Below are 14,067 nucleotides of genomic sequence, written 5' to 3' on the forward strand. Positions count from 1 at the left end.
TATGCATGTGAAAATCGTAAATTGGATTGTCAATGCAATGGGAAATCAACAGTAATTAGCCCTATTGCAGGTTGGTGAGATTCTCCTCTATTTTGTGTTGCTCCATGCTATCGGGTATCAAATGCATGCTAAGATATACTCATCTCACTTCAGTTCTCCCCGCCAGGAAATTTCCTCGAATCTTTGAATTCCACTCTAACCCTGGCCTCCATACCATCCACACAAAGACCGACATCTTTCGTTGTATCCTCCAGCTCCACTTCTCTTTTCATGAACTTGCCTGCCTTCGATTCCTCTATTTGCCCGTACGTTTGTGAAGCAGCTTTGTCAATTGCCATACTAGAATCTTCTCCCTTGGATTGCTTTTGATTCAGATCAGACAAGCCAACAGGAGCCAAAGCTTCTCTGGCATTGTCTACAGCGTTATCATCCTCATACTCGTCAATATCCTCATATCCTGCCACGGGATCCCATTCTCCCGTTTCCCAAATCAATTTCAAACTTAATGGTCTACGATTTAGTAACCTTCCAACAATCCCTTTGACTCGGTAGATGCTGAATGCTTTAGGAATCTCTTTCACTATTATGGTTTCCTTTTGACCAATTTTAGGGTTTGCAGGAACGTAAAATGTAAATTTGATCAAACGTGCTTCCAAAAATGCAGGATTGATCTCTGCCTTTTCTCTTCTCATCACTGCTGGGGCGCCATGAAGGTCGCACAATTCCTTGTATCGTTTGTGCCTAGAGAGGACTGTAGATTCCTGCTCTGAATCCACAGCTCCAAGTTCCTTGCCTATCTCGGAGAGGTAGAACAATTCTGCGTTATTTCGATCCTGAGGGGTAATGCCACTAAAGTTTAGCTTTTGAAGGTTCCCAAGACGTGCCAATGTTAACATAAATTCCTCGTTGAGACTTCCCATTGTCGATTCAGCGCTTGTTTCCGGATATATTAGGTTTTTGGATATTCGTAAAGACGTCATGCCAGGGAAAATATGAACGAGTTCATCTACAAAATCCCAACTGTTGATTTTGTTGGAAGATAGATCGATATATGATAAATTATTATTGAAGACCAAGGGTGTAAGAAACTTCACGGCGCCTGGCCCTGTCATTGTTCCCGTGGTATGTATTTTATTTCCTTTCAAGAGTAAAGATTCGAGGGATGTGAGTTGAGTTAATACCTCCAAATCCGCCAGTGATGTGAAGTCATTATACTCAAGGGTCAAAGAGGCCAGAGAATGACTCGTGATGGGTGAACTCAATCTTTTAAAGCTATTCGAAGATGCCGTCAGAGACACGGTGGAAGTGAATCTTTGCAGGAGTATGCAAAGCTCATTCCAATCAACTAATGTTGAATCTACCTCCAGAGCCTTGATCATGCCGAAAACTTCTTCAACAGACCCTGACATGATTGTATTTAACATTCTGCTTGTGTCAAGCTCTAGTCGGTTTCCACTACAATGATAATATTAGTCAAGCCCAACTAGATATCGGAAGTGCTTACTTTAGTCTTAGAGTCTTCAAATTCTTCAACTGCGAACAAATGTTTTCTATCTCATCTAAAGATGCAAACAAATTTCTGCTCAAATCAAGTTCAACAATACTTGGACATGCTTCCCCGACTGTAAGATCAGTCGCTGATTTAGCCACCACTGGTGCAGCGGAGGCATCGTGAAGTCTAGTATGAGCCCTATTGATGCGCTGTCCATCAACCAGAACAATTTTGAGTTCGTGCACCTGAGCTTGTTGCTCTGCAATCTTGTCGAATCCAATCTCCTCTGCTACTTTCCCCGATATAACAATCTGCTTGTCCGGGTTTAGGCCATCACCAGAAGCGTATTTATGGAATACCGCTTCGACAAAACTCTGCTCGGGATCTGGTTTTCTGGTAGGACGTATGAAACTTGCTGGAGTTGGTGCATTACTCAAACCTATTCATGTATTAGGAGTTAATCCTAAATATATCTCTCATGACAACAACTGACATTTGAAGTACCCTTTCCCATCATTCTTACCCCGCGAAGGGTCATCCCATTCAACCCCAAGCCATTCCTTCTCTGTATCCTTAACCTCTCCAATATAACGAATTGTACATATCTGTCCTTGAAACGATACCCGTTGACCTACACGATAGTTATGATTTTGTGACATTTTAAAAGAGGTTCATTCATGGATTGTGCTCGTTTGGAAATAAAATTGCAGCCTTGCAAAGAGAGGCTGAACCACAGCCGAACTTTTTTTCGCAACATCTTTACAACACATTTAAGCTTTTTTTCCATCACGGTGACATTGATTCGATATCAGTCTCGAAATTGCGACTACTAGATTGACTCTCCCAAATATCAAAGTTTGAAGTTTTGACACGATTACTTCTATTCATCAATCTTCAAGCTCACCAGCCTTGAATCATATCTCCACCCTCATCACCCTCATCATCCACCCAAGATGGATTACCAAAACCGCGCCGGTAGTAAATTCGGCGGTGGTGGTGTCGCTTCCACCAGCGCAACCAATGCCGATCGACGTGAGCGTCTCCGCAAACTCGCCCTCGAGACTATCGATCTAGACAAAGACCCCTACTTCTTCAAGAACCACGTCGGCTCCTTCGAATGTCGACTCTGTCTCACTGTGCATCAAAATGATGGCTCCTACCTTGCGCATACCCAGGGTCGCAAGCATCAAACCAATCTCGCACGACGTGCTGCACGCGAGGAAAAGGAAGGCCGGTCGGGGATCGATCCTATTACCGGCTTACCTGTCGGAATGGTAGGAGCGCAAGTCAGTGTTCGCAAGAACATGGTGAAGATTGGAAGACCTGGATATAAGATCACGAAGACGCGGGACCCGGTTACAAGACAGCAGGGATTGTTATTTCAGTTGCAGTATCCCGAAATAGTGTCCGATGTGCAACCGCGGGTCCGGTTCATGAGTGCTTTCGAGCAGAAGGTGGAAGATCCTGATAAGGATTTCCAGTATATGTTGGTAGCGGCGGAACCCTATGAGACGTGCGGGTTCAAGTTGCAAGCAAGAGAGATTGACCGCTCAAATGAAAGGTATTGGACTTGGTGGGATTCGGATTTGAAAGAATTTTGGGTCCAGATTATGTTCAAAACGGAGAGAGAGGAAAGATACAGTGGCGTGCCGGGCTTGGCTCCAGCCAGATGAAATGAGAGGGCATTATTACATGGAGTTCGTGGGAGTTAGTAATGGCTAAATTGTACTATAATATGAGATCACAGGAACATCACCAGGGACGGTGTAATCAAGTAGTTGATATTATTTCATTTTTTGATTGAAAGTGTAGATGTTTCCCAAGGTATACCAGGTGCATCAATCTTAACCTAATGTTTCTCACCATGATCACATTTAAAAAGTTGTTCCCAAACTTAAACCCACCCCTATGCCGGAAGTCTAGAACAAGGCTGTTTCGCTCATGTGTGCTTCCAGTCGAAATAAAATCGGGAAGAAGAAACAGACCGCTAGATGTCAGACGTCTAATTGTGATCTTGCAGAACATGCAATCAATGGTATCTGGCTAGATTGACTTTTAAAAGGCCATGTAATGACAACTAGGAAATAGAAATACTTCACTCCAGGTGAAAACTTGGTAGAATAACAGATATTCATGATTTGACCTATGTGGTAGCTGGACAGCTCCATGGCGAATCTGATCAATCAAATAGTGGAGATATGTACCACAATTATCTGTAGTTGGACTCAAATCTCTTGAATGTGTAACCAATGAATGGCAAACTCATCTCTGGTACTTCCTCTCGAGGAGCACCACTATGGGCAGCTGCAGCTTGAGCCTGCTTGAGATGGGTTGCGTTATCAGTTTGATCAATCTCGTCAGTTGGGAAGTATGTGGTATCAACATTGGAAGCCAGCTTGGGCTCGAATGGAGCACGAATACGACGCAAAGTATCGAATTCAACACCACGGAAAAATTTATGGCTCTTGATTTCGTCTGCTGATACTCGTCCGAGTCGATTCTCTGAATTACAAACAAGACTAGTACATACAGTGTTAGATTATTGACTCAAGAGAAAACAGTTAAGAGTATTCATACCTTCGAATGAGGTTTTCAGCTTCAGGTCCAAGTTGAACATCCTCAGGGAAGTAGAGATTTGTACGCCAGGCGACAATCTTTCGATATGTGTCATGGGCATCTTCAGCACAGAAAGGAGGCCATCCGACTTGACATTCGAACATGATCGTACCAAGACTCCACCAATCGCAATCGTAGGAATAACCATGTCCACTGAAAATTTCGGGAGCAATATAATCAGGTGTACCAACAGTCGAGTAAGCCATGACTCTTCGAGACTTTCTCCAGTCATTGATAACACTTCGATTGCTGACTGTGAGGTTGATCTCATCAAGATTGACAGATTGTCTGTTGTTTCTTGGCTTGCTTGATTTTCCTTGTAATAATTGTTGATAATAGGAATTGTCGTGTAGTTTATGGAAACCAGTGGATAGACCAAAATCGGTCAACTTAACATGTCCACCTCGATCAAGCAGAATATTATCAGGTTTGATATCACTAATTCAGTTAGTATATGAAACTGAAATTAAAGGGGCCGAAGCGATCCCCTCCTATCTTCAATCAACTTACCGATGAATGAAACCAAGCTTGTGTACAGCTTCAATGGCCAATACAATTTCTGCAATATAGAATCTTGTAATGTCTTCAGAAAAGATCTCATATTTGATAAGCATAGTCATCAAATCTCCTCCTGGCAAGAACTCCATCAACATATAAAGGAAATCTTGATCCTGAAAGGTTGTGAAAAGCTTAACAACCCAAGGACTGTCCGACTCGGCCAAGATATCTCTTTCAGCACGAACATGTGCTAATTGATCCTTCTTGAACATCTCAGTTTTAATCAAAGATTTCATAGCATAAACTTTGCCATCTTGCTTCTTTTGCACCAGCTTGACCTCTCCGAAGGCTCCCTTTCCAATGATCTTCAGGGTGTTGTAATTATCAGGCCTGTCCCTAGTTCGTAAAAATCGTAGATATTTGCCCTCTTGTTTGCCTGCATTCGACCATGTTTGTTCTCGGCGTGATTGGGATTGGTTGGGATCAGAGAGACGTTGCTCCATTTCGCTTTGTCTATTGTAGAGATAATCATTTAGCACAAGTATTAACATCAGCTTTTTTGGGGGGAGTATCTCACCTAACATTTCGATCTCTGGCTCTCTTGACACTATCTTTGAAAAAGTCCGCAGCTAATTGCGAACATTTCTTTTGATTGTTTTGTGTCAAGTTGCCATATCTATCAGGGTTTCTCTCTGGAGCTGCCTGAAATTCTGGACGAGCTTGTTGTGAAGCTTGAGTTGGCATAGGGTTCAAGTAGTTTGAGTAACCTGGCTGCTGACCTGGTGCTCCAGCAGTTCTTGGTCTTTGGCCTGGCGATGCTTGACCTTGACCTTGACGATTGCCGTATGGTGAACCTCTGCCCCCACCTAAGTTTTGATGGGAGAACTGATGAGCCAAACCATTCGTAGCGTCATTTTGTAGATTGACAGATCGTTGCTGGTAGGGCTGTTGCTGCTGCTGTTGCTGTTGATATCCAGCAGGGGCTTGTTGTTGCGGGTAGCCCGAGGAAGGGGGGTATTGGTTATTCATGAAATATCCTGCGGGGGGCGCAAATCCTTGATTGTATGATTGTTGTCCGCCTTGTTGAGCCTGCTGTTGCTGTTGTTGTGGCTGCTGGGCTTGACCTTGACCTCCGCCTGGAAATATTGGATTTGGGAAAGTTGATGGGGTCGTTGGATATGCACGATCGTTTGGCGCGAATCTGTCGTTTCCGAAGTTCAAGTGAAGGCGGTTGTTCATCGGATTACCATTGGGGTTATTATTACCGGCATTACTGCTGTTAGGATCCATCTTGATTGTATTGGCAATGGACCAAAGGAACGATACTGGTGAAACGAAGTAGTGTGGTCTTGATCCTGGAGGACAAGACTATAGTGTAAGGAAGTTGTGTTTGCTAGTTGTCAAAAGTTCCGTGCCGCCGCTTTGGTGCGTTGTTCTCGATGAATTCACTTTTGCTGTTACCCCCTCTCTTGTGATTTACTTTTGGATATTGATAATAGACGAAAGGCCGAGATGTTTGTTCACTAATTCTCACTGATCCTCTAAAAGGATTGAATTGAGAAAAGTTTGGTTGTGTGTCCAACAAATACAGATACAGATACTGTACAAACAACTTTTCTACATTTATAAAAGGGGGGAGGGATCATTCAGGCTTTTCCGCACCGTTGATTTCTTGCTTCTTCCTTTCCCTGGCTTAATTAAAGGGATGAAATTCGTTTGGCTCTGGCTTTGCCTCTGTAACATGTAACTTTTTCGTAGCGAAGCTTGGTGCTAGCGTTTTGGATCCAAAATCAATGCTTAATAGTTCTCCTATTGGTTGCTCTTGATCAATGCTTACTTTGAAAAAGGAAACCCAGATACTCATCAGGGGGCGAAAGAGGTGGACAAATATATTACCATTTGTCTCCCATTTATTAATTATTATATCATACCGTCATTCGTACTACGCTTCCGCTCTGCAGGCTGGACTGAAGTGAAGCTTGTACATCGGAGAAATGAATCTGAAATCCATTCTCTACCCGTATTGGTGGTAACCTCGATCTTCTGTTCAAGGTGTCTCGGGTGTATCGAGCAGCAGAGCGATGATCAAGCTCGTACGACTAACTACTCACACATCTCGAGAGAGATATTGGATGATGAACATAACAGCTGCTATATTGAGATGGAGGGCCTTCTATAGGATAATTCTAGGCATTCCATGCGTTCTATGCACCCCTTAGATGTAAGTCTCAGCAGTGGGAGGTGTGTTTGCCATGCACATTCCCTGGAAGGTCTAGAAGCCGAACTCCTCTTCCACATTAACATGTCTAGGGATGCTACACAATCATTCGAATAGCTTGCGTACATAGGACTTGTACAAGAGCTACACCATCTACACATTACATTGACTTTTGCACACTTTGGGCGCATCACGCCGCTATCTACGGCACTAGGCATATCAAAGGCGATATTGCAAGTGACCTTTGAGTCGGTGGTATAAGGTATGGTTCTCTAATTCTATCGCTTAATGGTCGTTAGATTCAAATCACAAATTAGTTTGGCACACAGTACCTATGTACCTATCCATCTAAGTAGACATCTTGAATGATTTAGAACACACTTTTCACGAATTAAGGAGCTTTAAGTTTTAACCCACAGTCCTCATCGATATCCTACCTAGTGCATGCTTATCTTGAAGGAACAGGGGTCCATTCTCACATGCTTTGAGCCTCCATTTATCACCTACCTATACGAACGATAACGATACGTCAAAATACAGGTACGGGGTTTATTTTCTGCTACAAGCTTTATACAGGTAGACAAAATTCACTTGTGACAAAACTTTACCCTGCAAACTCTCTATGAATCAATCCCACATGGAAAGTTTAGATGATAGATTAATCTTCTCAAACTAACTTTCTGATAGCTGGGAACCAAATTCGCCTTTTGGAACTAGAATTTGCTACCAATAGGGCTCGGATTCGTACTCGTGGCATCATGGTCGATACTAGATAACAATCTCAAAGCTGTACCTCATTATTGATCCCCATCATCATCAAGGACAATTTCTAATAACTTAGGATCTCTCGCCCAATCAACACCACTACCCACTATCACAGCACTAGCAGTATTCTTCATGATCCTCCATCTCTGTCTACTATTCTTCATCGCTCCTTCCAATTCATCCAACTGTGCACGAATATCTGGGTCTTGTATATGTTCTTTCCCCTGACTATTCGCTTCTTCTGCTAGAGCCAACATTTCTGTAGCCAATTCGATGTTCTTCCTTCCTGTAATAATGTTCTCATTGGACTCTCTCATCAACTCTTCTCTTGATGATTGGATTTTGTTAGATATCTGAGCCAGATTTTCGGACAGAGTATCACGTTTTTCGATGAGTGGTAGGAGGTCCCTGCTCTTGTGTCAAGAATGCCAAAAAAAAAGTTTGAAAGGGAGTATCTTACTGCTCTATGACCGAAGCATTACTGCCAGCATGAACTGCCTTCAATATAGGATTGACAATAACCACATTCTCAATGATTTTCGACCGCAATGAATAATTGGCTTTTGACTCGAGAAGGTCTTCCTCTGCCTTTTGGATAACTTCGTCGGTGACTTCTTCTTCTTGCTCTAAAAATTGTCAGGACACGTGCTTTCGAAGTTATGTATATAGAGATGAACCTTCTGAAGATATAACACCTTGAGCTTTCAAAAGAGCGATTTCGACTTGAAGTTCCTCCAATTTATCATACACTTCTAAAATGCGTTTCTCTTGCTCGCTCAAAGGAGGTATGTCGTTGGCTGTGCCAGTCATTTCAACTCCATCCATGCCTTCGGCAGCTTCTTGATGCGACATCTTGATTTGTAAATCTGCCTACGAGTCATAAGCTACAAAGAAATCCAAAAGTCCACAATCTGTTGTTCGTGGAGAACGCGTCTCTCATCATGCCATGAAAACCCCATACTCAGGTATCTTCAGATTGAGATTGGTTCAAGAGAGGTCAGCCACATTTAGTGTGGCACACCGTGTACCAGATAAGGTTAAGCTGCGAAAGCACATCCATGGATACTTTTGAAAATGCCATGTGAAATGGACCAAGCAATATATTAAGATACATGCAATGATATCAAATTTTTCTATCTCAAAATCGAATTCCTTTCAAACCTTTCAAGAAATACCACTGTACGCTGGAGGTGTTTTCAGTCATTCATTAGCTTTAAGTGATTGGAGTGTGGCTTGCCGAGATAAGGCGGCCGACCCTGAAGCTTAAGCTAAGTTACGGCGGTCTCGAACTAGCCTTGTGATCTTCACATCTTCAACATGCGACAAGCCATCTTCTACATCCCATAAGAGGAAAAGTAATTTGGCAACTCGCTGTAGCTGTGAAATGCATATACGACTATGGAACTTCACGTATACATTGCCCACACGGGCCAACATCTTCAGGTAGACCCTGGATCCTTTACCTCGTAAGTCTGCGATGTCATGTCTACCCCGATCATAAATGCTGATAGCACTCCAGTCTGGACGATTTTAAGTTATGGGTGGCCAAGTATACACCTATTGCCGCCAGCGATCACATCTCTCTTACTGCTGCAGCCAAAGCAGTGCGATTTCAAGCGCTTTCCTCAGAGGTACCCACGCCGACATTTCCCAACTCTACAATTGCTAATCTTGGTACAGCAAGAAATATTCGTATACGACAGGCGCATCATTCAGCAATCGTCTATAGCATCCGCGAAATCATTGATCTCTGAAATCCCTTTACCGCGCAAATATACTGTTTCTCGACCCCCAGATTCGATCACAAACGAGAAGGACCTACAAGCATGGCAAGACTTATTCGTCGAAAGACGGGCATGGGCTGCAAAGGTGGTGGAAGATTGTGCTTCCATGTCGGATCAAGCGCAGCAAAGGTACATCGAAACGGAGGTGATTACTCGGTGTGTGGATACCGCTGTTTTGAACCTGGAGAAGCATGTCAGGGCCTTGGACCATAAAAATGCCGAAGTTCAAAATTACGTCGAAGAAATGCAGAAACTCAATGTAGCTGGCGGAGACTGGGAAGTATCTATGACTCGATTAAAGTCGCTACCTGTGACTGCAGACGTTATTAAGTTTATCACGGGGCGTGACTTGTCGAAGACGAAGCGCCATGTCACCTTAGCGGACTTGGTTGATGCGGTAGAAGTCAAAAGATCTGGAAAACTGTTAGGCAAGATTTCGGGAAACCTCGAGCGTAGTAGTGTACAAGCCGGGCAGGAAGTGGACGAGGTCATGCGAAGGATTGACCATTTAATTGAGAAGGTCGAGAAAAGTCCTGCACGAGCGGCTATTCCACAATCCCAGGAACCTATTGCTTTACTGGAGGACATTGAGGCAATATTTAGAAAAGTCAATACTGACTGTGAAACCATTCTTGGCTTTACTAACACGCCGAAAAATATATCACAAGCTTCAAAATCGGCGCTTCTTCACACTGATAAGTTCTTACCCTCGCTATCTAAAAGAGCTCTCGAGATGGAGGAAATCATGCAGACCGTTACGAAGTTGCGAAATTCCACCGCAATATCATCCTTAGAGTTCATGTATGACATCGCCAGCTTAACAACGATGCTTGCAGAAGTCAACAGTCGATTTGCTGCCCTGGAGTTGGATGGTGATGGAGTCAACGCCTTGCATTTGATCTCAATGCTGGACACATTACCGGTCACTTTTGTCTCCTTTTTAGCTGAGGCAGTCAGGCGCAGTGAATGGGATGAGAAAGTCAGATCAGATTCCTCGACCTTGGCTAATGAAATGGCGAATTTCCAAGAAGAAGAAACGAGGCGACGACGAAAGTGGCAGAAGAACGTCGGGGCTACTTTGTGGGACGAAAAGCCCGAAACGCAAGTCATGGCTTTGGAAGTTGTCTTGCACGGGGAAGAGGATAATTGGCCACAAGCTTCTCGACGGGATTTGGAAGATATTTTAGAGATCCTTCGGGCTGAGAATCTCAAATTACCGATGCTTAGCGACATTTCGAGAATTATTTCGGATCTCAACAACCCAACGAAGCAGCAAAGTAAGAGGGCAAATGCCTTTAAAGCGGGAAGTATCCACGAATCAGCTCTTGGAAAGAGTGCTCTCTTAATGCGTGGGGACGACGAAGCCTTGAAAAGCATGCAAGATGAGAAATCAAAACTGGAGAACAAACTGAGAACCGCTGAAAGTCGAATTCGGAGGCTTGAGGATCTATTGCATCGGCAAACTCAGGCCAACAGGGCTTCAATCGGAAACGTGTTTTCAGTACCCAATACTCCTAGCCCTGATGTTCATAGTATGGCAAACCCTGTACCATTACGCCCAAATGACGACTCTCGTCGGTCTTCGATCTCGTCCCGACGCTTTTCTGCGAATCGAGGCGAGGAAGAAGCAGCCTTCCAGCAGAAGCTACTTTCTTTGGAGGCAGAGTTGATTACTGAACGTGAGCGCGCTTCAGGTTTGGAGAAAGAGGTTGCTGCCCAAAATGCCTCAGCGAACGAGTTGAAATCTCAACTTGAAGAAGTGAATTCCATGAAACACGACCTTTCGGAAAACTTCAAAGCACAACAACAAGATTTTATTGATGAGCGCAAAGCTTTGAATGATGACATCAAGCGTTACAAGGCAAAGCTAGAAGAGCTGGAGGACGAGATGGATAGATATCTCGGCTCTAGGGAGAACGAGAAGTCCGATGTTGATGATCGCGTTCGTCTCTTAGAAGATGAACTGGATAAATTACGAAAGGATAGTGCCGCAGAAGCCCAAAAAGCTCAAGGTCAGGTCGACTTCTTGAGAAACGATGCAAAGTTGCAGAGGGAGACCAATGAGACCTTGGAAAGGCAAATGCAGATTCTCAGAGAAGAGAAGAAGGAACTGTTATCCCGCACAATCCAGGCAGAATCGGCTGCTGAAGATCAGCTGAAGACTCTGCAAGATATTCATTTGCAGTTATCACCCAAGTTGAGGATGCCACAAGAGTTCACAGCCCTTTCGGGGTCGTTGACTAACAAATCACTGAGCTTGATATCCGAGCTTGAAAATACGAAGCGCGATTACAACCTTGCAAAATCGCAGCGGGATGATGCAGAAACGACTATTTCGGAGCTGAGATCCGAACTTACGCATTACAAGGAGAAGTTTGCTACCGAAGAGAAGCAATCACAATCCTTGCGCGAAGATTTAGCATCCGAGAGGGCTAAGTACTCTGCTCTGGAGGCCGAACTTACTGATGAACGCCTTCAATTAAGCTCCATAAGAACCAAGATGGCAGATGGCGAAACAGGGTCTGAGGCTCTACGTAATCGCCTAGAAGAGGAGGAACGCAAAGTCACATCTCTGTCAGAGGATCTTGCTAGACAGCTTTCTCGTATCGGAAGTCTCGAGGAAGAAATAAGATCGCATCAAGACAAGCACCAGTTTGCACAAGAAAGAGTCGAGAGACTGAACGACCGATTCGATTCACGCACCTCGCGTGCAAAAGACCTTACACAACGAGTGTATTCTCAAAATGATAAGCTGCTTCGACTACTTGAGCGTTTGAGTTATTCAGTCACCAAAGATAATGGCTCAATGATCATTCAGAAGTTACCAAAACCTGATCGTAGCATCATGAATGGGAATGATTCCTCAGATCCTGGAAATAAGCTCAGGCGAAGCATGACAGGTTCGACAACGATGAAAGCCATGGTTGATAGTGGAGACCTTGACCTCTTGTATTGGATGCACAATGACGATCCTGAAATAGAAAGTGAGAAGTATAACGCTTACATCAATTCAATCGGTAGCTTCGATATGGATAACTTTTGTGAGGTCATTGCAAAGCGGGTTCGGGACATGGAATACACAGCCAAGAAATATTCCAAAGATGCTCGTGCTTACCGGGAGAAGTCCCATAGAGCTCAAAAGGAAGCTCATGAGAAGATTGCTTTCAAGAATTTCAAAGAAGGCGATCTAGCTTTGTTTTTACCGACAAGAAATCAATCCACCGGGGCATGGGCAGCATTCAACGTTGGCGCTCCTCATTACTTCCTTCGAGAACAAGACTCTCACAAGCTTCGCTCTCGCGATTGGTTATTGGCTCGAATCCATAAAATTCAGGACAGAGTAGTCGATCTTTCCAAATCCATCACCGACGGTCGTTCCTTCGCAAGCACAGGTGACTCCTTTGATGACGATAATCCATTCGATCTTTCCGATGGTCTTCGTTGGTATCTCATTGATGCCTCGGAGGAGAAACCAGGTGCTCCATCTACACCTGGTCTCGCCAAAAGCACAGTCGCTAGTGCAAATATAGATGCAACAGCTACAATTCGTCGTCCGAAGAAGTCATCAAGCACGGGTGCTGAGGGTCTTAATAAGACTCTGGCGAAGAGTCTGGATAGTAGGAGAAGCAGTAGCAACTCCAAGAAAGCTATTCAGATTGCTGCATCGCCATTGAGGAAAACTGGCTCCACGGCTTCAGTTAGTGGTTTAAGAAATGAAGCGATCGGGGATGCGGTGGATTCCGTCGTTGTAAAGACTGGTGATGGGGTCACCAATGCAGCTGCTACTTCTGCTACTCCCGAAGCAGTGAACAATGAGGTTCGAAATCCTTTGGATAATCTCTTGGGTCCTTGATCTTTATCTCTATCTTGATCCTGTCGTCTCTCTGTCTTGTATCACTTTCAGAGTCTTTTACGTCAAGAATTGTGAATGTTTGCTCATTGTATTACATATTGTCTTATACTCTTTCTATTTGCAAATGGAAGCTTGTAGCAGGACACACGCTGATAGTGCGATGGTGTTCTAGAATGCTCACAATGTCCATAATGGACATGGGTATCCTGCAGCTCTAGGCACAGGCTTTGGAACAAGTGGGAATGTAGCTGGGAGTATTCTTGCAAGAGAGTATTCCACGGGACATTCTAGCGCAGAAAGTGGAGCAACGGAGGAATCAAGAGAAGAGCGAAGTGCATCACCGAATAAGCTTAGAAGATCAATGATATGGGATTCCTTGTGGTCAATTGATCTTAGGTTGGAAAGGGGGAGAGGAGTAGGATTTTAATTACGAATGTGGGAAGAAGGAATTGCATGATACGAATATTGATTGATCAATGGCGAAGATTAATAGCATGGCGCAACATGACATTACAATCGGAATCTGTAATGTGGCAACGGGTGCATGGATGGATATATACATCAATCGGAGTGAAGGATCAGGTCATATAACATGCTGGAGCTAGAATTGCTTATGTTGAATGTATTGGTGTGCTGCATGAGATGGGTCTGGATATGGATATGGATATGGATGGGACTTAGGTAGTTATGTATATTACGGGAAGGGACACTGGGAAATGAATGGGAAGGAATAAGGAATAAGGAAGAAAGTGTTTATAGTCTTGAAGTCGTCACTTATAAAAATAATTTTCCCATCACATCACATTACATCGTATCGTATCGTATCGTATTATACATGCAT

The 14,067-nt window shown here is 43.8% G+C and overlaps 5 protein-coding genes across 5 annotated transcripts; 2 read left to right on the forward strand and 3 right to left on the reverse strand.

Moving 5' to 3' along the window:
- Nucleotides 1-149: 149 nt before the first annotated feature.
- On the reverse strand, nt 150-2,151 carry EAF01_001933 (uncharacterized protein; the record flags this gene model as incomplete). Its single annotated transcript, XM_038910183.1, has 3 exons — nt 150-1,455; nt 1,505-1,931; nt 1,986-2,151. The coding sequence occupies 3 exons, from the start codon at nt 2,149-2,151 to the stop codon at nt 150-152; spliced, it is 1,899 nt and encodes a 632-aa protein (XP_038774995.1).
- A 294-nt stretch (nt 2,152-2,445) lies between these two features.
- On the forward strand, nt 2,446-3,165 carry EAF01_001934 (uncharacterized protein; the record flags this gene model as incomplete). The annotated part of the gene is made up of 1 exon (XM_038910184.1): nt 2,446-3,165. One exon carries the CDS (start codon nt 2,446-2,448, stop codon nt 3,163-3,165), a length of 720 nt encoding a protein of 239 aa, XP_038774996.1.
- A 536-nt stretch (nt 3,166-3,701) lies between these two features.
- Nucleotides 3,702-5,896, reverse strand: EAF01_001935 (uncharacterized protein; the record flags this gene model as incomplete). Its single annotated transcript, XM_038910185.1, has 4 exons — nt 3,702-4,011; nt 4,070-4,546; nt 4,619-5,119; nt 5,184-5,896. 4 exons carry the CDS (start codon nt 5,894-5,896, stop codon nt 3,702-3,704), a joined length of 2,001 nt encoding a protein of 666 aa, XP_038774997.1.
- A 1,725-nt stretch (nt 5,897-7,621) lies between these two features.
- Nucleotides 7,622-8,441, reverse strand: EAF01_001936 (uncharacterized protein; the record flags this gene model as incomplete). The annotated part of the gene is made up of 3 exons (XM_038910186.1): nt 7,622-7,997; nt 8,050-8,215; nt 8,267-8,441. The coding sequence occupies 3 exons, from the start codon at nt 8,439-8,441 to the stop codon at nt 7,622-7,624; spliced, it is 717 nt and encodes a 238-aa protein (XP_038774998.1).
- Nucleotides 8,442-8,766: 325 nt separating this feature from the next.
- On the forward strand, nt 8,767-14,021 carry EAF01_001937 (uncharacterized protein). The gene is made up of 3 exons (XM_038910187.1): nt 8,767-9,055; nt 9,109-9,220; nt 9,270-14,021. Exons 1-3 carry the CDS (start codon nt 8,988-8,990, stop codon nt 13,224-13,226), a joined length of 4,137 nt encoding a protein of 1,378 aa, XP_038774999.1. The 5' UTR covers nt 8,767-8,987; the 3' UTR covers nt 13,227-14,021.
- The last annotated feature ends 46 nt before the right edge of the window (nt 14,022-14,067 follow it).

Source organism: Botrytis porri, assembly GCF_014898465.1.
Source record: "Botrytis porri strain MUCL 3234 chromosome Unknown BPOR_002, whole genome shotgun sequence".
Taxonomy (NCBI): Eukaryota; Fungi; Ascomycota; class Leotiomycetes; order Helotiales; family Sclerotiniaceae; genus Botrytis; species Botrytis porri.